A 26,191-nucleotide genomic window follows, 5' to 3' on the forward strand; every position below is an offset into this window, starting at 1 on the left:
CAGTTGCCAGGAGTCAAGATTGACTTAAAGGCACACGCAAACATGTGTGTAGTCTATTGCATTTAAATAGGTGGTTTAAAAATACAAAATTTCTGGCCATTATATTGACATACCAGTCCTATAACCATGAAGAGTTAAATTTTACTCAATAAATTCCTCCTCGGTGAGATTTTAGTTTTGGGACCAAGTTCAATTCCCATCATAACAAGTTAATATATGGCACCAAAGAGGGCTGCATCCTTTTTTGTACGTGGAATAACAATATTTTTTTAAATGGGATTTAAACATCTAATCTCTTGCCAGCAATCCTTATTTTTGTACTCTTCTACAACAGACACTTCAAGCAAAAATATAACTACAGGTAGTCCTTGTTTAGCAACTGCCTCATTTAGTGACCATTTATGGTTATGATGGTGAGGAAAAAGTAACTTTGTGACCAATCCTCACATTTACAACCTTCACAGGTCTGTAAAGCAAAGGAAAGCTGAAGTAAGATCATAAGCACAGGCATAGTTTCACTTAGTGACCACTTTACTTAATGACAGAGTTGCCGGTCCCAATTGTGATCACTAAAGGAGGACTACCTCTAATGTGTTTTAATTCTAAAATCCCCAATTCCTGGGTACAGATAACTTTTTAAACAGTATTTTTTTGTCCAAAATCTGGCCACCATTATGCTGAATCCATAACTCTTCTGTTGAACATATGAATTTGTGCCAATGATACCATCTTCCTTTATTAATAATGAGGGGAATTGTGACAGTAAATAACACCCTATTCTTTTGCAATGAATTATTTATTTTCATATTTGAACCATTTTATCAAATACATAGTTTTTCAATCACAGCTAGTTTCTGTGTTCTTCACTGTACATAAACCTATAAATACATTCAAATGAATGCTATGTAAAGGAAAAAAAAATTAAAAATTCAAAGAACCTTGACATGGGCTATCAGCTGTGTATAGAGCACCTTCTAGTGGGCAGAAAAGGATACAGCTCCAACCAATCGGAATTCAGAATAATTATCACAGTTCAAACTACTAAACCAATGACAGTGAGAATCTTTGTGGTATGTAAACATCCCTGTAGAAGAGAACAAATGTTTTTAAAATAAAATTCTATTACTGTTCTCTAAAGATACCGTGATCTAAGTCTAGAATTTTCATTCTCAACTCTCTAAAGTAATGGTTTTAAATGACTGTATGCCTATATCATTACAGCAAGCTAATTATTTATTTATCAATCAATCAGATTTGTCACCGCCCATCTCCTCCCACCAGAGGGACTTGGTAATTTCTCTATTCACAAACTGCATCACTGGTTTTATTTCAAATACTGAAATATAATAAAACTGGAAGATCAGCTGGAAAAAACAGAAAATATCCTAATTTCATTTTTATCTGAGATATTTATGTCAGTTTTTGACCATAAAATATTTTACAAAACAATTAAACGTAACAGTATTATTTAATAATATTTAACATATATTTACTATACTACATATCAATGTATATATTATCCTAAATATAAAACATACCATCATGTTTATAGGTATAGTGATAACAATTCTTTAAAAAAAATCCAAAGAAGCACTACCAATTAACACTATTTCATAATTCAGATACCCTCTCCTGAATTTCTTTCTTTTAGCTTGAATACTAATTGAGGAGAAACCTACCCAGGCAGGGAATCTGATATCCTTTGTATATCACTAAAAGGCCCTGTTACTGGGAGGATACAGAGCACGGCTGTCACAAATGATCTAAGCGTGCAGTAAATTGATATGCAATCAGATGATCTTTGTTTTGTTTAAAACTTCATCACAATCAAGCAAATTTTGATTTATTAATTTTCATCTTATTTTTTTAAATATTAGAACTTAAATACTCACCATAGTCTGGCTGAAAAATCTGCCTAATTAGAAGAAGAAACCATTCTTTTGTTAGGCCACCCATGTCAAGACCAGCTTCTCCTACAAATGTAACTTTCAATTTCTTTTTTAAATCTGCTCTCTTCCTTGTGAGCTATTTAAAATAAAACATAGTTAAACAATGTCATCTTATAAAAAGAAACAAAATAATGTTATTTGAACATTGTTATGGAGAACAGGGCATATTAATGCAACATTTATAATGCAAACTAACATTCAAATGTAGTGAAAAGCAAATGGGTAGCCTTAGGAAGATCAGCTGAGTATGAGTTTACATTCCTTTTCTACCCACTTTCTACTTCTATTAGTAGAAATAATAGTTTTATTATATTCAGCATAGGTCAGATCCCATCTTCAGTACTGTGTTTAAGTTCTAGGCATTACAGTATATTCCAAAAAAGATGCAGAGACACTGGAACAGATGTTTAGTAGACTGAAAACTTACAAAGAGAGTGATGGAACTGGGTATGTTTAGCTTTGAGAAAGACAACTGAGTGGGTACATTAGCACCCATCCAGTACTTGAACAAATGTCACGCAAAAAAAGATCAAGACTTGTTCTCTATTATTTTGGTGTATGTGATATATTATACTATTGGAAGGCAGATTTTGGTTGAACTTTAGGAGAAAATCCTAATGATGAAAGCAATTTGACAGAGGAACAATTCCCAGGGGAGGTAATGAAGTTCCCTTCCCTGGATGTGTTCAAGCTGAGGCTAGACAGCCATTTCCTGAGGATGCTTTAGTTTGGATCTCTGCACTGAGCATGGATTTGGACATGAGGTCCTGAACTGCCCCTTCAGGTTCTATGATACTGTGATTTACATGCTTTCTCCTCTATCATTTATCTTCTCTGCTCAAATGCCAGAAATAAAGACTTCTGGGACATACCACACCATAGTTTATCATTACATCTGAACTAGGAACTGTGGACAAATCAAAAAGATACGGATATGCCAAGGATATCAATCGGAACTTGTCAGGAATTCTAAGTATAGACGTTTGTTTCAACAGTTTTTATAGAAACCATTTTGCATACCTCATCCAATGAATCACTAACTAGGTGCATTCTTCTCACTTTCACATTTAGGAACAGCATATTCATATCAGGTCTCTGCCTCCGAGATACCTTATCCACAAGGCTTTGCTGCTCCGATTCCAAAGAGAGGGTGGGAAGGAAAGAATTAATGCTTATATATTGTCCTCTATGTCTTATGAAGGATACAATGTTGGTGAACTAATTTTTACAATTTAAATATCTAATATTAATATCAAATATATGTTTATACATGAGCTTAATTATGGATTGCTGATATTCCTTAAAATCTACATATTTGACAAAATATATACTTAAAAAAAGGATATACCAAATGCAGTGCTTGTGAGGTTAAATAATAGGATCTGATTAGAAGAATTTTTGATGTAGCAATATAAATATTACCAAATAAGTCTAAACACAGGCATTCAGCGATACAGCCGTCTTTCCTTTGTGGATTTTTTTGACAGCATATGCTGTGTGACAGAAATTATAGTACTGTACAGGAATTTAACATATGTGCTACACTTAGCTTTCAGATTTTGCTAGGAAGTTGCTAGCTAACAACTCCTCCTTACAACCGCTATGCCCACTTATCTTATAACGCACCGCAGGAAAGAGGGACACTGAGGTGAAAAATAGTTACATCTATCTGTGCATGTACAATTACAATTCTAGCAACTGTAAAGTCATTCCACCCTGGCATTTAAAAGAACATAACCCTTTTACAGCTTGTTCCATAATTGTTTCAGATAAATATCATCCCTCCTCCATATTACAAGTGTTTCATCATGCTTGTTGGCTTTAGTAGGAATTAGGTCAGCTAATAAGCAGCAGATATTATTTCAAATTACAAGACACCTGGATGAGTTTTCATCCCTCTGTACAGAACATAAAAAATCCAAAATACATTTTTGTAGATAATAATAATTTATTAAATGAATATGCCACCCAACTCCTAGCAACTCTGAGCAGTTAATGTAACTTAAGCTATATCATACCAGAAGTCTAAATAAATATACACTGGTTTGCAGAACAAAGCATTCAATATCTAAAATGACATTATTTCAATTTTAATACAGAATTTATTTAATAAATAAGAATGCTTACCCGTGCAATATTTATCATTTGTTGTTCTGAATCCCTTTGAATAATAATTTTTTTTGCTGCTATAGAAATAATGAATGGATATTGACAGAAGGAAAACCTGAATGATAAAATATTACACATATGTGTGTATATATTTATATTGAAAGAAACCAGTGGAAGTCATACATAAAGAACATCATTGAATTACAGTAAGTAACTATAAAAAAAGCAACTTACAAAAGAAGTTAACTGCTTAACAGTTCATAATGTATACACAATTAGCTAATTCAAGGGATATAGGTTTCCAATGCTGTATTTGCTGAGTAATGTAGTCTCTCATTTCATTTTCATGGGAAAAAGGGATAATCTTCAACTGTCTGTTGCTATTCCTCTACAGCTTATTTCTCTGCCTGTTTTGCCTTTATCTTCATTTGCACTTGGAAACTAGAAATAACACTAGTTAGGGACAACTTACTTGTATCCTATTGAAAAACAACTGAAAGCTTGTTGAGAAGCCATGAAGATTGGGGACATTGGGGAATCTCTACAGAGTTTCCTTATGAGCCAAAGAAACACTACTAATGCCCCTATCCCATAGTTCAATAATTATCAAAGAGGTTCAGGCAATCTTTGTTCTCTTCCTCTTAAAGGTAAAGGTAAAGGTTTCCCTTGACGTAAAGTCCAGTCGTGTCCGACTCTAGGGGGCGGTGCTCATCTCCGTTTCTAAGCCTTAGAGCCGGCGTTGTCATAGACATTTCCGGGTCATGTGGCCGGCATGACGACACGGAACGCCGTTACCTTCCCGCCGAAGCGGTACCTATTAATCTACTCACATTTGCATGTTTTCGAACTGCTAGGTTGGCAGGAGCTGGGACTAGCAACGGGAGCTCACCCCGCCGCGCGGTTTCGAACCGCCGACCTTCCGATCAGCAGCTCAGCGGTTTAACCCGCAGTGCCACCGCGTCCCTCTCTTCCTCTTACAGAACATAAATGTATAGTTATACAAAAAATGAAATCACAGTTTCTCCCTCAAATGTATATTGATATTCTGGACAGTTGAGACATAAAAGAATTATTAAACCAGTTTCCTCCAGCATAGTGCCTTCCATGTGTACTAGACTGATGGTTCAGAATTATGATCATTGAGAAATATAGATGATACAGTCCAGAACATATCAAGCTAATTAGAGAGAGGAAAGCTAGACTCTAAAGAATATCTTGATATGGTTAATAAAGAGCACTGAAGTGGAAACTGATAGAACAGCATACAGAAATTTCGAGTAAATGAGCCTTAATGGCATTATAGGCAGCTATAACAGTTACAGCTATAATTGACCCACAAAAATGATCCTGGATATCTGATCTTCAACTAACCTTCCACTCAAAAATTATAATACTTTGTACATTGCACACAGCACATAAATGTTTTAAGAACATTAACATTAATTTATTGTTAATATTAAATGTTAACAATGTTGACATTACAATTAACACTGAAAATACCATTCTCTCCTTTCAATGTCTGGGGAACTGCACCCAAAGAAAAGATGACAATCTGAAATACTAAGAATGGCTATATTGCCTTTACACTAAGCTGTCTTGGAAACTTGTCTTGGAAAAACTCCTTCTTTATACTTAATATTTCAAAACAATTCCAATTGTGGCAAATATTATGAATAAAACAGAAAAAAAACATGCTGACAGTTTGTTTTGAATGGATATGCAATTTACTTTGACTGAACGAGCACAATTTTAGCTATGAGAAAATGACACACTGAATTTGTTAAGAACCAAAAGCTAAAGAAAAAAATGGAAATTATAATCAGGAGGAGGTTGATAACCTGTGTATCACCTATGACTCTTTTGGGAATAAAAAATTACTATTAAACATTTATTTTTAAAATAAATAATCCCTTACCTATGAGAATTTCCATAACCCTGCCAGTTATGATAGTCTTCCATTAGATCAATATGATCTAGTGTAGAATTATAGAAATCCGTATATGGAATAAGAGAAGGATTAGCTAGACTATTTGAAGCATCTGCAACGACATATTTAGTTATCAGTAATGATGTCTCGCAATGTTGTAAAAAAAAATGAAATTAAGACTTGTCAAAAAGAAAATAATTTTCTTTGATGCAACTTCTCCAATGGAAGGGATAAGTTTAGATTTTTAAAAGCATCAGTGGAACCAGAGAACTTTCACATAGTTTTTGGAAGTGACATACAGTATGTAATTCTGACTTACTTAATGTGCTTCAGTCTTACTAAAAATGAATATTTAAGCTACTGCACCATTCTTCCTTTAAGTAGCAGTTTCACTTTTATATTTTAAATAACTGAAATAGTATCATTGCAGTAATATAGTAGTTTGCACTGGTATTCTCTCTCAACATATACATATAATAGGCTAAACGTTAGCTGTAATCACAAAGTCCTCCAAGCCATTAAAATATCACTACTATTATGTGAAAACCTTTATTTTCTCTGTAAAGGTGGCTTAAAATAATTATAAAATAAAATACTGTACCATATAAAGGCTATACATACCTATTCTTCTGAAATGAATGTTTTCTGCTATTAGGTACTAGTGTTGGTTTAAGGAGAAAGAGACTACTTTTACATTGACAAAATTTTTATTTTATTTATTTATCAAATTTGTCACCGCCCATCTCCTCCCACCAGAGGGACTCTGGGCAGTTTACAACAAAAGTAGTCAATTAAAGCAATAAATATAAAAACAATACAATATATAAAAATATAAACAGCATTAATAAATAACTATAAAGATAGCAGTAAAAATGAAGTCCAAGTGGCAGGAGGATCTAACACAGTCCATGTGTGTGAGGAGCGTTCTAGGGCGCCAGCCATCCCCATGTGGAGCTACTCCCATCTCTGCCCCAAGCAAAGTGGCAGAGCCAAGTCTTCAGGTTCCTCTGGAAGGCCAGGAACGATGGGGCTAACCTCACCTCCTGGGGCTGCATGTTCCACAGGACGGGAGCTACTGCAGGGAAGGACCGCTTCTTGGACCCCGCCAAACAAAACTCTCTTGTAGGCGGGGTCCTCAGCATGCCCACTCTGCATGATTGTGTGGGATGGGCTGATATAATGGGGAAGAGGTGGTCCCTCAGGTAGCCTGGCCCCATGCCATGTAGGGCTTTAAGGTGATAACCAACACCTTGAATTGGACCCGGAAGCAGACTGGCACCCAATGCAGCTCATGCAGTAGAGGTGTTATGTGTGCCGATATAGGGGCACCAAAAATAACCCGTGTGGCTGCTTTCTGGACAAGCTGTGGCTTCTGGAGACTCTTCAAGGGTAGCCCCATGTAGAGCATGTTACAGTAGTCTATATGGGAGATAACAAGGGCATGAGTGACTGTTCAAAGGGCCTCCCAGTTCAGGAAAGGGCGTAACTGGTGCACAACATGAAGCAGCGCAAAGGCCCTCCTGGCCACAGCTGCCACCTGCTCTTCAAGCGGGAGCCGTGAGTCCAGGAGGACCCCCAGGTTATGCATCGGGTCTGTCTGGGGCAGTGCAACCCATCCAGAACCAAAGATGACAAAATCCCGGATACTGAAGAGCCATTAACCCACAGCCACTCCGTCTTACCAGGGTTTAGCCAAAGCCTGTTGTTCCCCATCCAGACCCCTACAGCCCCCAGGCACCGAGAGGGGGCCGTCATAGCATCACTTACCTCACCGGGATGGAGATGTACAATTGAGTATCATCAGCATATTGATAATACCTCATCCCGTCGTGATAGATGATCTCACCCAGTGGTTTCATGTTGATGTTGAAGAGGAGCAGAGAGAGAACCGAACCCTGCGGCACTTCACAAAGGAAAGGCCGAGGGTCGAACCTCTTGCTCCCTATCACCACCGATTGGGACCGGCCCTGGAGGAAGGAGGCGAACCAGCGCAAAACCATGCTGCCCACCCCCAACTCCCTGAGCCGACCCAAAAGGATACCATGGTCGATGGTATCGAAAGCCGCTGAGAGATCAAGAAGAGCAAGGATGGATGCATTGCCTCCATCCCACTCCTGCCAGAAGTCATCCATAAGTGCGACCAATGCTGTTTCTGTCCCATATCCGGGCTTGAAACCTGACTCAAAGGGGTCTAGATAATCAATAATTCTAGATAAATTAGTGATGATTTAAGGCCTTATGGCTATTTTATTTATTTATTTATTATTCAAATTTTGTTACCGCCCATCTCCCCCAAGAGGGACTCTGGGTGGTTTACATTTTAAATAAAATATCAGAAGATAGAAAATATTAACTGCATTTAAACAAACTTACTAAATAAAGACAAAACTTTGGTTGCTGATGGAATCCACCAGGTACACTTCTCCATAGGAGGCAAATCTTCAGGTTTTGCAGGAAACAGACGCAAAGAAATAAATTGTAGCATTCTATCTATAATCTGCTTGATTCGCTTCTGTGACATCCTATAAAAATGTATCAATATTGTTTTTAATAATAGCATGAGTACTAATGGAATTCATAGTTCTTAATAATATTTCACAAAACATTCATGACGGATATAAATATTCTGGAGATACAGTATTACATTGGCAGCAGAACTATTAACCTTTTCTATGAAAGTTAACAGTTGATTTTTCTAATCAACTGTTGCCAACACTGCATCTATAATGTTATTACAGAATAAATATAAATCAGTGGATTAATGTAATTAAAACCAGTGGGACCAGTGGAAAAGACATCAGTATTAAAAGCAGGATATAAGATTACACATTTTTGTTTAGGCACAGAATTTCCTTGTACAGTACTTTGAGAAAGTCAAGGCCATTCAGGGCAGGGACATTTCTCATTGCACTAGATTGAGTGGGTTGATATTTTTGTTGTGATAATGAATAATGTTTAACTGATATAAAACATAATTTATGTATTTTATAGTGCCTAATGAAAAGTCTAAGCAAGATTTCTTAAACAGTTGCTAGTACTTCAGGATATTTTGATTGCCATACATAAATAATAAACATCTATAATAACTGAAAGCATAAAACCCATGATCTTAAACAACAGAAAATAGTTTACTTCTTAAACCAGTGAATTAGGTAGTGATGATCCTCTTCGGTTAAGGCAGCAATCTGTCTTAGCAAGTGAGCAAAAATAACATATGTTGTTGTGTTACTAAACAGAGGATTCTGAAAAAGATTAAAACACTTCATTAGTGTACATTAAAAACAAACAAACCTAACTGTATCTCTTCAAGTTATAATAATATTACTGAAAGTATAAGTGTAAGTTATTTTGATTGCTTCTGATAAAGTAGAACCCAATCATGGATTTTTCCCATAATGGAGCAACACAGTTATGTTTGATTGTTTTAAGATTATTTTTCTTTAAAAAAGTGGCATTTCCTCTGACTCCTGGTAACTTCATGGGTAAGTTTGATTTAATGAAGTAACCATACAACACCCCTAGAAGTTGAAGGGCTGCCTCTTCCCTTGCACTGGAGATAGACATAGAGTACTGTATGATTCTGTAAGTGATTAACTGGTATGCAAGCAACCCTACTTACTAGTGCTGTTGAACCATGATGGAGTCAAGCTATAAACAGTAATAAGCTGAGGCTAACCCAGTACTAATCATATCACCGGGAAATTAAGCCAATTCACTAAATTTCAATAGTGAACTATTAGGGCACAGCAATAACCTTTTAAACAAAGCAGCGCCAGATAGTTTGTTTTGCACCCAGACAAAATCCAGTCAGGATGAAAGTAGCCTTCAGTTCCCCTCAATAAATTTCACTCAGGAAGATACACTGAAGTGCCAACTGCAATCATAAATGATCATGCTTACGGACAAATAAATATAAATACATGCACTATGTTTCAAACAGTAAGACTGATATTTTTTTGCATTTTATGCTCATTATTATTTGAATTCTCCTTGTGCATAAGCACTGCAAATATGCGAAGGGCAGCACTGGCATAATCAGTACTAGGTAAAATAACATGAGCTGCAACAGAAGGACCATGGATGGCATACATATCCCCGAATAAATACTTTTTTTTCCTTCTTACCTGTAGAAGTACAAAATATGCTCTGAGATCATCTTTTGTTTGTGGCCTGAAAGAACATGAATAAGTGAAAAATGAAAGTCACAATCTTAAGTATGTGAATGCATGCTCAACTGTGTTTAAGTGGAATTACAACTAATTTTATACTTGCTAGACGTGCATAAATGATGTAGTTATTTAATTTAAGAATAAATATAAAGGCGTATCACTTATAGACCACATATTATAATTGGTTAATGTAAATACTGAAGACTTCTTTAATGGATACAGATTGCATGTAAATATATTCTGAACTCTTAGAGGACATAAGCATCAATAAGATATGGTTCTCTGGATTATGTGACAAAATTATCTCTGGTTATATGCAAAGGTTTGGAGCTATAAAATAGCATGAGATTTTTAACTGGAAGGGGAAAATGTTTTGCATCTGTTCATGTGAGTTCTTATTTATCAGACTTGCTTATTAAAATTATTATATATTAATAAGCTTGTAAACTGTGAGCTGAAGGGTTTGAAATGGAAAGAATAGAAATACGTCACAATTTTGTACTGACTTAATATTTATATCTGCTAATAAACTTACTGCAAAAATTATGAAGATTAATAATGTAACTGCTTAGAGAGATGGTTAAATCCCAAATCAAAATAATGAAATAAATACTAAAGACTATCTTCTCCAAAAGGTTTGTAAGCTGTTCACCATAGGACTTTACTGTATGTTGTGCAAGTTGTTTATTATTTAAAATTCCAGTCCAATGGAAATTAAAATCTCATGTGTCGTAGACTTATATAAAAGTTAGTTGTATTTACCCTTTCCATTCATGCAATAAACCATTAATTATTCCTTTTAGGACACACTTCTGGATATCTTGAGGCTAGAACAAATGAAAAAGGAGGGAAACAACAACCCAAATAGATTTTTATCAACAACACAGTTTAAACAATTAGTATTATCACCAAGTGGCCAGATCACAATTGTAAAAAAGCAGAACTTACAACATATACATAAAATGCAATACATTTTAAAGCATAATTCTGAAATGCAGAAGAAATCTCAAAATGTCAGGTAATATTATTTTTTAAATTACCGATCTGTAGTCTTTTTTCTAAGTTCAATATTTCTATATGAAACTCACGGAACTCATCCCCCCCCCCTTTGTGTTCTTTCTTTCTTTACTGGGATAAGACATATAAACTGATGTTTGGTTTTATACAGTGGGGCAATGCATTTTCTGATATCTTGTGCACAGCAACAAGCAATTTTTACAGACTTCTATTTGGTAGTAAATGGTTGATACATTGTTAGGCATGGGCAAAATAGTACCTAATGACTGTACCCAATGACCATACCCTGCATTTGCTTTAAGAAGGAAAAGGGAGATGCTGTTCCATTCACTCTGTTTTCTAAAAACTTGAATAAATGTGAACATGATAACACAGTAAAATAGATCCTATTTCAAACTGATTAATATTTTGTTACTCTTTTTCATAAACACATTCTATCAAAAAGTATGTTTGGTTAGAAGTAAAGGTGTGTGCAAAACACTTTGTATTCAAACTGTTTTGGATTCCAAATATTCAGTTTTGACTGTAAAACAGCTGCTTTAAATGCAAAATGGGCTGTTTCCTGTTTTTAACAGTTGCTTTGTACAAATGGGATATTTCAAATCCAAGATATTTCAAATCTGAAACATTTTACCAGTTATTGGGTACATTGCAGTCAAGTGATATCATAGTAACTTTGTCATTCTGACAAAACAGCAACAGCCTGCAGATGCCGCTGGCCCAGAGGCCATGTTTCCACGCTCTCTCTACACTGCTATAATTCTAACAGTAGGTTTTTGATTAATCCTCAAAGTAGCAAATCCTAATTTGATGTAGTTTTTATTACCAGGAATCTGTAACTTTGCATTATGGCATATAATTCTTCTTTAAATAGTTATAGCCATTTGCAGATGTTGCTTCTGAGATAGATGATGATAGACAGACAGACAGACAGACAGATTTAGTCCAGTTTCTAAAAGATACAGTTTCTGTTGTAATGGAGAAAGCCCTTTGCACCTAAAACTTTACAAAATGTCTACTTTCCATTCCTAGGTTTATTTTGGAAAAAAATTATTTCATTGTAAGACACCAATTTTACTATGGTATCATTTGACTACAGTATAATATTGTCTTTTAAGCAAAATTATGTACTTTTCCTGATTGCCCTGATGTTGTCAATTTCGTTTTGGATGTTTTGGATATTTGAATACTAATTTCCTTGTGCTGGTTAATGGCCACAATAAAGACTGTTGTTGGACTTTAGTCATACCCATTTCTCTGAATTGTACATACTGAGCTATTAAATATTATAATTTAAAAATAACCATATCTTTCAACATACTCTTAAGGAGTAAGCAATTGTTAGTGGAATTTTAATTTCAATTGTTCCTCATATTTATAAATCATGCAAAGTATTTAACATCACAAGAGAATAATTCCAAATGTTAAATTCTAATAGTATCTACATTTGAAGTTGGGTGGTAGCAACTATTCAATATTTCCCCACTTTTTTGTAGATAAGTTGCTTTAAACCAACAATGCATTTGTTCATCACTTTATCATCTTCCTCTCAAAGTCATAATTTTCTTTCTAGATTTTTATATATCCTATATTGTTATGGATATAGAAATTCACAAAAACTTAGCTCTTACCCTTAAGTATTATTCATGAGATAGAACATGCTTATTTTCATGCATAATAATATTCCTTTATTATTTTTATTTTAATTATATTATTGGGTCTAGAGTTTAGGGCTATACAAATAGTTGATTCAGAGACTTGGTGACAATCTTATTGAAACTCCAAATTAAATCAGATTTTAGAATTGTCTTTCCAAATTCAGTGAAGTGTCAAATACATAATTGGATGACTCTGAATTTATTCAGCTTTTATGTGGAAGCGCACAATGCCCTTTTTTTGAATCAGACTGACCCAATCCAAAGATTTGATTCTGATTTTACTATGAACTTAATCACAAATACATATCTAATTAAATATTTCAAATGGTTTTTGCCTGCTTGGTACTCATGTACTAGAAATCTCTCCCTGCTTTTTTCCTCAAAGTACAGCCAAGAGCCTGTGGGAGCAACCACAGTAAAACTGGTTGCAATTTATTTTCAGCCTACAACTCGTGCACAGTACTTCAGTGCTGGAAAAGATAGCCTCCAATCTGTTCTGTCATGTACATAGACCAAGTATTTTCCCAGAAGTTCCTCAATATGTACTAGTGCAATGTTTCCTTATAAGTGTTTATTATGTCATATATATGATTTTTATTCTTGTGCATGGAATGTTTTTATTCCTTTCTCTGTTCTTTTGTGCTAGCAAATAACTTAAGGCAACAGTTGATATTTTCAATCAATTTTTTTATATCAACATAGTGTTCTTTTCCTCTCCTACATTTTGCAGTTTCTTTTTAGGAATGATCTGCTGACCATACAACATTGGTCAGGTTCTGTAGTCAGGTGAGTATTTAGGAGATAAGCTGAAAGATGGAGAGAATTGCAAACCATTGTGAATTAGCACATATAGTTCTTTTTAAAATAAATACACAGAACATATAATCCCCACCAACTACTGAAAGATAAGGTAACCTTTCATTTTCCCCTGCAATTTTTTACAAAAATGATTTTATCTCAAATTCAAGTGAATCATCTGTATCTTTTTGTCCATATGTGCAGAATTTTACAGAACCAGAAACAAGCAATGTCTCCTCCAGCCCTTACAGATAATCACCTGCAACAAAAGACCAGTAGTATCTAAAAAAAATTGGGTGTGAAAATTAATTAAAGTTCAGAAACATTTCAGTCTGAAAATGGCTACCATTATTTAGATATATTAACCATGGCACAATGATACCAATGTTATATAGTTGTTATTGGAAAGTTATTTAGAACTGTTCCTGATTTAAAATGAATATATTTTCAAATTCATATTGTCATTATCCTTCTCATGTTTCCACCTTAACAGCTTGGAGGGAAATAAGCAGAAACATTTTGGAAAGAAGATTGGTAGCTAGCAGGAAGTAATTGGCAGGAATAACTTCCACTGTTGCCAGACAGAATACAAATACTGAATAACTGCTTTTCATAATAGCAAAGTGAATTAAATCAGTCAAAAAATATATGCTGTAGAAGATTTGGCAAGTCATTCCAGAGAACTGAACAAAATCTAAACTTGTTTCGTGGTTCAGTTCATAAATATGTGGGAAGACTAACTTACACAACTAAGTTAAATAAGTTGTTTTTGAAAATAACATGCTACAATAGTATTGTATTGTATGTAGCAGAATATAAAATTAGCACATATTCAGTAGTGTTCTGCAGTGCTTAGATTTCAAAGGAAAAAGGTGTTTCAGATCAAGCGGGGGCACTCATGTAGTATTCGTCTGTGTATCTTAAAGTTAGATTTAATACTCATACAGTATTTTTCAAAAAAGAAACCTGCTTTTTACAGCATCATACAACCATCCTTTCAGCTATAATTTAAAAGCTAATTAGGCAAATTTAAAGAGAATATAAACCCTGGTAGTTACTAAAGTATCCTTTACAAATACTGACAGTTACAACAACAAACTATATAAATCCAGAAGCTACCCATTATCTGAAATACATAATTACTAAACAAACGATTGAACTGTAATATAGCATTATAATATTCTGTACAAGTTTCCAAAGCAGAAAGCAAACAATAATTTACTTACAGCTTGAAGTAACGTATCATAAACTGCATTCACAAATTTAGCATCAATTCCACAATCTTCAATGGAATTAAAAGGAGTTTCAGTATATTTCTGTAAATTGAAATAATGAATTTGAGATAAGCTTCTCTAATGTATTTTCAAAATTGTGTTACAAATATAGTTTTTAGAATAATATTATTTATTTGTAAAAATGTTACATTAAATGTTTTTATTCATTCATTCATTTTATGGCATTTAGGGCAGCAAACAATAAGACAACAATACAATTAAAACAAAAACTAATATAATAAAATTTCCACTGAAAAAGCAAATGAATAAAAGCAACATGGCACTTTAATACTTTATGGTTTCCATCTATTTATAGTTTGTAGTTTTCACACTATTTACAAATATATATTTACAAAAAACACAAAACCTCAGTTGGGAAAATGACTTAATCAATGCATTTCATAGTATCGGTTTCTAGAAAAAGAATTATCACTTTTTTCTTTAATCTACCAAACTTCTATTTTGGTTTGTTTGGTTTTATTATATAGTAATCATAAACCAATAGGGCAAATATATGTAACATATATTTGCCTATTAGTCCTTACTATTTTTAAGCCACGAACTGGAGAAAAAGGGGAAAAAGAGGTGATAGCATTGCCAATTTTACCTTAAATGCAGTGTTAACTTCTGGAAAAGAATCAAATGTTCTTGAATAAAAGTCATAGATTTCTTTCCAGTCTCCTGTTAACTTAGCTTTTTCTATGTCATCCCTAAAGAAAAGTATAAAATGCAACTCATTATACATGTTTACAAATATAAATTAATCTCTTATTGAATTTCTCTTCTATAAGTTTTAAAATAATTCTAAGCATTATTAAGTTTATATAACATTAATAAAAACACAGACTTAAAATCAAAGATCTCTACCTATTTTTGATTAACACTGAATAACATAAAATACTTTCCAAAGAATTTGCTCAATAAACAAATGAACAGGAAGACCAAACAGAAGTTGGACAGCTTAGTGCTTTAAAAAATGGAAGAGCAACCAGAGAATCGGAGCACGTGTTTTGAGGGATCATGGTCAGCAGTTCTCCTGAACTGCTACTAAGTACAAGATGCATAGCTGGAGAATTGTGCACTGCTTTATTGTGAATCATTGCTCCTGGTAAGTAAGTACAGGCTGCAACAAGCACTGGAGAAGGAATATAAGACAAGTTCACTGAGCAAGAACTAACAGTAATTTGTCAGTGGAGTTCAAGAATCTGGCAAACTTTCCCTCTAAGGTGATAGTGAGCACTTGGCTCCTCTGACAGCTTGAGGTGGAAACCAAAAGAAATACAAGCCTTTCTAAAGGTAAGAAATGAAGATGAAGATAAATGGACATGACCATGAAGTTGTGACTTACAAAACCTGTGGCATGTTTTTGCTGCTGCCTGAAAATCTGGCATATACTGTATTTGTGGCAAGTTTTTGTGTTCTTACTTTAAAAATTAAGAATACTGGAACAGATAGAGGACAGATTTAAGGAGCAAGCCCGGTGGACTTCAGTAAGAACCAGAAATAGGATTTTTTTTTTTTAACAATAGTGGCCTGCTATAATATCCAGAAACAAGATATGTAAAATATATCCTTCAACCCTGAGGCTCCATAATAGTTTTCAGGCCCTTGCAGGAGAAACAGACTGTAAGTCTCCAGAAAAGGAATAAGAGACCAGGATGAATAGCAGCATCTCCAACAGCAGTAACTGCGGAAGTCCTGAAGAACAGAGTGGATGCAGCTATTACCTGCAAGAGGACAAAGAGGATGGTAATAGTGGTTGATGATTCCCTACTATGAAGACTGGAGACTAATGTTTGGCAAGACTAACTGGCTTGTCAAACATACTCTCTCCTAGGGATACAGATTAGGGGGTGGCTGTCATGAGTACTGATGGTGAACAGGAGGGGGCCCCTATCCAGGGGGGAAAACGCATGCGTAGTTTAGAGGATTTGAACTTTCCTTCAAAGAAAACTCAGAGCAGACCTGCCTTGAGTTTTGGGTTTATCTGTGTGGGTTTCTCATGCTCTTTCAGTTTGGCAGGATTCTATCTTCTAGAACATTCAATAAACACTAGAGACCAACTCACTGTCTCAGCGTGGTACTTCGCTCTAAGTTAGGACAGTGACTGAACAACTGCCAAGACATATTACTCCAGGTATCCCTTCCTGCTTATCCACATGGGGAGAAAAATACCACTAAGAGCAACTAAATTAAATTTCCTTAGATTCTGAAAATCTAAACAAAAGTTGAAGAACATGGGGGTTCAGCTATTATTCTCATCCATCCTTTGGTTTTTGGAAGTCTGGAAAGGGAAAGAACACTGCAAGTGAATTACTGGTTATGGAAACAATATTAATAGGATATATTTGTTTTCTGGGCAAGAATCTGAATTACAGCAGTCTGGAAGCACCTTTTCAGACTAATGCATTTTATTAAAAGGCACAAAGTTTTGTGAGCTACAACTTATTATTGTTCTGATTTTGGGCTATCATAGACCTTCATAGTTCTCCTCCTACACAGTCTGGATAACCTGGGTGATGGACTGTTGGTATAAAGTAAGACTGCATCTCAGAGGAGAATGAAAAGAATTTCTTTGTGAACCTGGTCATGAGGGCTTTAAACCAAATCCTATGGGGATGTGTGACAGAAATCCACAAGAACTTTATATAAGGACTTGTGTACAGCACGAGTAAAAAAGAGTAATTTAACCAGACCTATTAAACCATGCAGTGAAAATCAAGAAAAGCACTGACTCATACTGTCCATGGCTTTTGTTATATATACACACACTAATGCTCAGAGAAATAAGCAAGATGAACTGGAACTTTTAGTACAAAAGGGTAAATACAATTTAATAGCTGTAAGTGAAATCTAGTGTGATGATTCTTCTGAACAAAAGGAACTGAAGCAGCACACAGGGAGAAGTTGCATCATATTTGAAAGATAACCAGAACTGCAAAGAAATCTAAGGGAATAAGCATCTGGAGCTGTTGAGAACATTTAGATTAAATAAGTGGAAAACAGAATAAAAGCAATCCTGTTGTTGGTTCTGGGATAAAACTTTGACAGGCTCACTTGGCCAGCCTGGAGTTGAAAGATACAATTGGGTATCATCAGTATACAGATGATACCAGACCTCAAACTGATGGAGGACCTCACCCAGTGGTTTCATGTAGGTGTTAAACAGGAGGAGAGGAATCATGGAGCCCTCTGGCACTCCATAAAGGCCTAGGGAACAACCTCTCCCTTTCATCAAACCCAACTGGAACCAACCGCACTAAAACAGAACCACCACAATACAGTGCCCCCAATTCACAACCCTAAAAGTTGGTCCAGAGAAAACTGTTTGACGGAATCAAAACCTGCTGAGAGATGAAGGAGCACAAGGATGGATGCACCATCCCCATCCTGGCTCTGCCACAGGTCATCAACAAATGTTACAAGTAGTCCTCGCTTAATGATGGTAATTGGGACAGGAATTTCCATTGCTAAGCGTTGTGGTCGTAAAATGCGACATCACGTGACCACATCGCTTAGTGATGGCAATCCTGGCAATCTCCACTGCTGTCATTAAGCAAGGATCACGAGTTGTTAAGCAAGGACCTCCTCGAAACTACCTGCTGGATTCCAACAGCCAAAGTCAGTGGGGAAGATGGAAGAAAGCTGCGAGTTCCAGGCTGCTCGCAAGCAGGCTGCCAGGTGAGGGAGAGTGCACAGGTGGCTGCAGCAGCACCGCACAAGCTCATTCAGCCTGGAGGTGGCTGCTACTGGGTGTGGGAGGGTGTGCGGGTGGTTGCAGCGGTGCACGTGATTTTGCGCATGGATGCGGCTGGGTGGGGGATGGTGCATGGGCAGTCACAACAGCGTGCATGTGCAATTTCAGGCCTGGGATGGCTGCTTCTGTGTTGGGGAGGCTGCACCAGCGAGGCATGGCGAGCAAGGTGCAGTGCAAGCATGGCAGGGACAGGGGTGGCTGTTGCTGGATGGGGGAGACTTACTGGAGTGACTTGTGACTTTCCCTGCTGGCTTGTCACTTAAGGTGGTCATGTGACTGCAGGACGCTGCAACCACGGTAAATGCAAGCCAGTTGCCAGGTGCCCAGATTGTGATCATGTAACTGCGGGGTGGTGCGACGGCTGGAACTTTGAGGACTGGTCATAAGTACCACTCATTCAGTGCCATGGCAACTTCAACGAATGGTCATCAAGCGAGGACTACCTGTACCAAGGCTGTTGGCTCTGTACTAAATCCTGGCCTGAGCCCCAACTGAAACAGGCCTAGATAATCTGTGTCTTCCAGGATTCTCTGTAACTGCAGCCCAACCATCTTCTCAGTAACCTCCCCTAAAAAGGGAATGCTAGAGGAAGGACATCTATTCCTGAGGAAGTTTTATGAACTAAATAATAGTAGGTATCTTTTTCTCTGCAAGATATTTATGTCTCCATGTGTCAAAAGGTGATAAGAGCAACATATAGTCTAAGATATTTGGGGGGAATCAGAATTCCTTTTAAATATAACAGATTTGTCCATGTTTGTGGGGGGAGGGGAGATCGTATCTCCAAAGAAACCACAGTACATCCCTCTGCATTTTCAAGATTGAAAAAAAAAATCATAGAACTTTATTTTGTTGTAATTTAGAGTGTAAATTGGCACAATTTTTATTATCCCAAATTCCCTTCTTCATCTTGCCTTTGCTTTTCCAATTTCCATAGTAAAAGTTTTATCTACATAGTTACTGCATTTTTTTCCTGTCTGCCTGAGTCAAATCGTTGTCCAATATATTTACATTCCAACATGTTTACATTATCTTTTTTCTATATATATATATATCTGAAACACATACATGCATTTTCCTTTCTTCCCTTCAAATTTTCCTTTTAAATGGGCTGTTAAGCTCATTAATATTAGTTGAGGGTTAGGGTTGAGAGTATTTTAATTTGAGCCATGTCAATTATCAAGTTATTTTACAGAGAAGAATTAGAAAAGAAATACAGGAAATTAGAATTATATATAGTAACTGTGGCAAGATTATTGTATGCAAAAACTTTGAAAAGTTTGAAAAGGCTTTGGGAACAGTAGTTGATCACACTGCTGAATATGAGTTAGCAGCCCAACGTGGCTGCTAAAAGGCAGATGTATCAAGGGAAGTATAGTTTCCAAACCATAGAAAGCAGTAATTCTACTGTATTCTGCATTGGAGAGTGTTTATTTTAAGTTTTGTGCACAGTACTGGGCATTATATTTTTAAAAAGATTCCAAGAATGTGAAACAGGTACAGAAATTAGAGGAAGAATAGGAAACTATGTCTCATGAGAAGAAACTAAGGGAACTAGGTATGTTTAGCCTTGAGAAAAAAAAATGACTTTCCAACACCTTTCTTCAGCACAAGCCTGTATGAGTATGTATTTGAAAAATAATTACCTAAAACTTCTATGCCTAAGTGAAAAAGTAAGTGGTGGTTTTGTCAGAAACTTCATGTAATATTTTAAAGTGAAGAGGAATTACAGTAATTGATCTATTACTCACAAAGTAATAATTACAATAATTGCATTTTAAAAAGAACATACATTGATAAATGGAACTCAGTGGTATTTAATATCAAATAAGTAACAACTGCTTACCGAAATTCTTTCATAGTTTTTGTTTGGGTGAGACAGGAAGGTTCTAGTGGGATTGAAACTTTCATTTCTACTGGAAGTATATCCACTGAGGTACGCTGTTTTTGCCTAACACCAAGGCCAAGGGACTGTTCTTTTACTGATTTAAAAATAAAAGAAAAAAAATGAAACAATTTTTTTTTACAATACTCAAGTAAATAGCAAATTAAAGCAATGTGGCTATCCTAATTAGTGTGCTGTATTCTTGAGTAAATATTAAAATAAATAAAAATTCCAACTTGAATAAGACTAAAAGTAGATTATGATAAGAAATAATCACATATTTCTACAAGCCATAAATAGACATACAATTTTTTATGCATATGGATTGGATTTGGAGAAGCCCTGGCAGAAAACAAGTTATGAAATTAACTTTACTTTTGATAGCCCCTGGAAAAATACTTAAGAGAGGGTGCTGCTCTTCCTCCTTGCCTCCAAGCTGCCTCATAACTTTCTCATTCAAGAAGTTCCCTGAAATGGGTCTAGAAGTCTGCTGGGGAAGAAAAATCAACCAGTATGTTTGCATAATAAACAGTTCACATAAACATGTTTTCTGGGTTAAAAAAAAAACCATTACAAGAATATTATCATTTAATTAAAATAATATATTCAGAAACTATCTTATAAATGTTCTAATCATTTTTCATTGACATTGCAAGAATGGTAATTTCTTACATAAAGAGACAATATGATTTAGTGTTCAGTTGTCTGGAGATCATTAATTGACCTAATTATATGTAAATAAGAACTAGAAGAAGGCAATAAGATGCAACTACTTCCAATTTTAAACTAATCGTAATTCCTTATAGTATTCAAAGTTGGGAAAATTTAATTTATGTATGGTTTGAGATCAAGCTGAACCTAGTTTTGATCATGTCATGTTTTCATGGAGCATAGCTAAACGTTCCTCAAGTTCAGGCATCATGTGGAACACTCCCTTCAGATTTTAAACATTACTACTGTTTGAAAAAGAAGAAAAGGATCAAGTATGATTTCCCATTACAAGTGTCCTGGACCTTTGTATATATTGTAAATTCTGTATTTTTTTTAAAAAAGAAACATACAATTTAAAAAATTATAAGTAAAAATGTAGTGTCTCTTTAAATGAGGCTTGGCTCTGGAGACTTCATGCACACAGCCATTCATTTTTCTTGTCAACAGCGTAGAAGTGGTCTCCCTTTGCCTTCTTCCAGGATGTTTTTCAACTTCTCATTCTAGTCTACGTCCTTGGAATTCCCTAGTGGTCTCCATCCAAGAACTAATCGGGCCTGAGCTACTTAGTTTGTAAGCCAAGATAAGGTTGCCCAGGTGTTGCTACCTGATAAGACATTTATATGTAGAATTCAAAAAAAGCACCAAAAACACATTTCTAGTTTCCTATTGTAAAACAAAATGCTTTTGGGAATAGACAGCTCAAGAGAGATACAAGGGTGGCAAATGGATGCCAAATCTGATTGACTGATCATAGAAATACAGGCTGCTCAACTACCAAGACTTATGAGCAAAACTATCAAACTGTATTCCACTCTAGCTGCAGGATTCCACATTGGAAATAATACTTTTTCTACATAAAGGTGGAATGAGTGAAGTCTCTCACATAACACTCAAGGGTGAGCAAGCTATAACTACACTTTAAATATGCCATTTGACAGTTAAAAGCACTATTAGCTCCACTAATTCCAGAACATGATGTTACAAGATGGCAAGCACTAGACTGGGAACAATCATGTACAGTAGTCCTCTCCAAGCTAATTAAGACATCCTCAATGCTCGTCAGTTGTATGGTCCAGAGGTATGGCTCTGGGTTTCTATCTGCTCCTGCCAATTTGCCAACATACCGTTAACTGAAAGACTCCACAAATGGTGGAGGTTGGTTAAGAAGGTGGGAAAAAACAAACATTCCTTGTACGCATAATGTAAAAAGCCTTTTGTAGCAACTCAGAGCCTCTATGGGTAATTGTCTACTGATTTGATGGCACAAATTATACCCAACTGTTGATGGCATTCAGAGGCAATCATGAACATAAATATGAAATGGCCCAAATAATATAAGAGAAAGTACAACTATAAGTAACCTGAAAGGCGGGATAAAAATAAAATAAAAAATAAAAATAATAATACAAGAAATCTGGTAATCTCTAAAACTCACTATTTTGATAATACATTGTTCTGTTAGTTTGCTGACATCACTCTATAGGCTGGATGATTGTAGGAAAGGGAATGGTTTGCAAATTCTGGCATTGCTGAAAAGAGTAAAAAAAGGAACACCTAGAAAGGGGAATGTACATGAGAATTATCTAAACTCAATTAGCTCTTATTTAATGCCTTAGGGTTTAAAGGAAAACTTGGTTTTTTCAACTTCTTTTTCACTGTCCACCCTCTAAAGCACTCAAGATATCTAACAGAAAAACACAAACAGACTAATATCAAATAGTTACAATCCCAGTTAAAGGCATAAATAGTTAAAAACATGACTGATCTAATTCAAAAGGCCTGGCTGATATGGAAGATCTTGATTCTTTTTCTAAAGATGCAGGCAGTGACAGTAAGAATAACTAGCAATGGGATACGTTCCACAGCTTGGGAATGAAGTATGAACAGTCCTTCTTTATAGCTGAAAAATAGAGCTTTGAAATTGGAAACATCTTTAAGAGGGTCTCTCTTTCCATCCTGGACAAGCTATTGATTGATTGATTCCATGCGATCAGCTTAGTGTCAAATCTTGGCAACCACAAAAATCAATTTTCTTCAGGAGGATCTGTTCCCAGCCTGATCCTTCAGCTCTTCCAATGGTGTACCCATCATTGCTGTAATTAGGACCATCCACCTTGCTGCTGGTCACTTTTCTTCTCTTTCTTTCCATCTTTCCCAGCATTAGAGCCTTCTCCATAGAGCTAGATCTTCAGATAATGTTTCTAAAGTATGATAATTTGAGCCTGGTCATTTGTGCCTTGAGTGAGAATACTGGGTTGATTTGTTATAGGATCCATTTGTTTGTTTCCTTAACTAGGGCAAGCTACTACTTTAAGGTATTTGAAAAATAATACCACTGTGGGTGTCTATTATTATCTGCTCAACCCTGAAGATACAAATCACACCATCTAAAAGCAAACTGCAGATCTTTCAAACAGGCATAAGTAATACCAATGGAGAATTTCAATTATTGGGACATCATTTGGAGGCAAACTTTATAGTCCTTCCAGAGGATTCCTTACTTGTTTTGCTGACAACTTTCTTCAAAGGATCCAAGAAGATTAACTGACCTTAACTTGATACTGTACTAACAAACAGTAAAGACTTAACTGAGGAAGTAGAAGTAGCAAGAACATTTCAAGAAAGCAACTGTAATATAAGAATTCTGGATTTGAAAGGAAACAAAAGCTGAGTGTAATCAAACATGAATTTTGGACTTTAATATCAGAGCAGTAGGATTCTATGGGAGAAAAAGCCAATGTTAGAATTTGCATGTAGTAGCTTTCTGCACTTTTAAGTTGACTGGCCACAAGGAGAAATGAATGGAAACCTATATAGCAGAGGGATTCTGCACTTTTATCTCTTTTCTTTGTCAAAAAGACTCACTATGCATGTCTCTTTACAACATGCCTCCTATTGATTAAATTGATAGTCTCAGAGCTGTCATTACTTCCTTCCCTTCTTACTTGCTTCTCTTTGTATTCTGACTCTAACCTGTGTGGTTCAGGTTCTCACCTGACTTGCTCTCTCTCCATAATGGAAGATTGTATACCACAGGCCCTTGGCTGTACTCTTGACGTAGAGTTTCCTATCACTATGTTACTTCTTAAATCAATATCTTTATTTTCTGTCATATAAGGACCAGCCTCAAGATACTACCTTACAAAAATTATACTTCTAACTTTAGTGTTTCTCAGAGCTATCTGCTAGCCAATACCTAACAGGAAAAAGAGCCCAGGAAGGGTGGGAGTGCCTATAAAGGAGATTCAAAAAGCACAATTGCAAAAGAATTCCAATGAAGGGAGGGGAAAAAAGGAAGATACCAGAAGAGGCAACCCCTATCTATATATATAGGAGGTGGAAAAAGTGACAGTTCACCAAGGATACTTTTTTTTTTTAATCAGTTCAATCATGTCTGATTCTTGGAGACTGCCTGGACACATCCTTGCAGTTTTCTTGGCAAGGTTTTTCAGAAGTGGTTTGCCATTGCCTCCTTCCTAGGGCTGAGAGAAAGTGACTGGCCCAAGGTTACCCAGCTGGCTTTGTGCCTAAGGCAGGACTAGAACTCATGGTCGCCTGGTTTCTAGCTTGGTGCCTTAACCACTGCACCAAACTGGTTCTCTGAAGGATACATAAAATCAAAATTTTAGAGATAGTGTTAGGGAAGCTAAAGCTCAGAATGAGCTGAAGATGGCAAAAGATGCCAAGGACCACACAAAGGGCTTCTTTAGATAAGCTCAGCGAAAAATGTATGTGTTCAACTAGGAAACTGTCAGAAGTAGGATGAATTGCAGGTTTGAAGCTTAAGATTGATAGAAACATGGTCAGTACATATCATAGTATTTTGAATGAACTGAAATAACCAGTGCAAAATTTATTTTATTTATTATTTAAATGCATTATAGCTGCTAACTCCGATGAATTGTTTCCTATGAATTACTGATGGAAACGCCTGATGAACCCAGAGAACTTGTAAAATGCAAGTAGATTGGAGGACAGCTATCTTTAAAAAGGGGTATTTTGTGTGCTGCAACCTCAATTTTCATTCTAATTCTCTGTAGAAATATGAACATTGTATTTTTAATTCCAGCCTTTAACTTTACTGTATGATGATTTCCTATATAGTATTTATAATTACTTGTTAGTTGTAATAAATTTTTTCTCTTTTTCTCTCACATCTCTCTAGAGATTCTGAGAGAACTCATTTTATTATCAGTGTATGGTATTGGCAGATGCAATTTGGTTGTGTGTATGGAGTGTGCATAGGAAGGCCACAGTTCAACCCCAAGTATAGCATTCAGGTCATTTCTGTCTTGCAGTTAAACATAGGCATCCATATGAACAAAACATGCTTCACAATGTCAAACTCTGCCCTTTCATACTTGCTTTGCATTACTAAATTTTGCTTCACTCACTTAGCCTATGCAGCTAAAGCTCCTATTTAGTAAAATGTTAAGTCCTTTGCATGAGGGTAAGTGAAGGATAAGAATCAGAAACCACTTTGTAAATGTGCTATAAATAATTATTGTATTACAAAATGTTCCAGCATTTTGCATATTCTCATCTGTTTGGTTATTCATTAATAATTCTTCTCTGCTTGTGAAGACAGATTCAACTCCAGTAATTTTAAAGAGACTTTCCTAAACATACTGACAGTTCTCAAGTCTTTTTTTGCAATCATACTTTTATAAAACCTTTGGAAGAACATACACTGTTTGATAACACAGTTAAGCAGGTGGCAGGCTACTATTATTATCACTCATTAACTTACATGTACAAACTGAATACCATCTGTGTTAAAATTCATTCCAGTTACTGCATCCTACAATCCCGACTGAGCTGTTATAACTGTACTTACTAGAAGGTTGTTTCTTACTGTGCTGTGCCATGTATTATGACTAAGTAATACTTCACACAAAGACAGTTCTACTAAAAAGTACCAAAAGCACTGTCACAGT

General features: G+C 35.7%; 1 protein-coding gene across 1 annotated transcript in view; it reads right to left on the reverse strand.

Annotated features, from left to right (window-relative positions):
- The window catches only part of HECTD2 (HECT domain E3 ubiquitin protein ligase 2), a 46,029-nt gene that overhangs the window by 9,497 nt on the left and 10,341 nt on the right, over positions 1 to 26,191 (reverse strand). Inside the window, exons 3-14 of the mRNA XM_063307418.1 lie at positions 20,505 to 20,640; positions 15,509 to 15,611; positions 14,854 to 14,943; positions 10,917 to 10,981; positions 10,110 to 10,155; positions 9,118 to 9,227; positions 8,359 to 8,507; positions 5,974 to 6,097; positions 4,077 to 4,173; positions 2,970 to 3,077; positions 1,893 to 2,025; positions 996 to 1,084 (exon numbers count right to left, since the gene is read on the reverse strand). Of these exons, the coding sequence (XP_063163488.1) occupies positions 996 to 1,084; positions 1,893 to 2,025; positions 2,970 to 3,077; positions 4,077 to 4,173; positions 5,974 to 6,097; positions 8,359 to 8,507; positions 9,118 to 9,227; positions 10,110 to 10,155; positions 10,917 to 10,981; positions 14,854 to 14,943; positions 15,509 to 15,611; positions 20,505 to 20,640 (1,250 nt within the window). The remainder of the gene's footprint in view (positions 1 to 995; positions 1,085 to 1,892; positions 2,026 to 2,969; positions 3,078 to 4,076; positions 4,174 to 5,973; positions 6,098 to 8,358; positions 8,508 to 9,117; positions 9,228 to 10,109; positions 10,156 to 10,916; positions 10,982 to 14,853; positions 14,944 to 15,508; positions 15,612 to 20,504; positions 20,641 to 26,191) is intronic.

This window comes from Candoia aspera, chromosome 6, assembly GCF_035149785.1.
Source record: "Candoia aspera isolate rCanAsp1 chromosome 6, rCanAsp1.hap2, whole genome shotgun sequence".
Classification (NCBI taxonomy): domain Eukaryota; kingdom Metazoa; phylum Chordata; class Lepidosauria; order Squamata; family Boidae; genus Candoia; species Candoia aspera.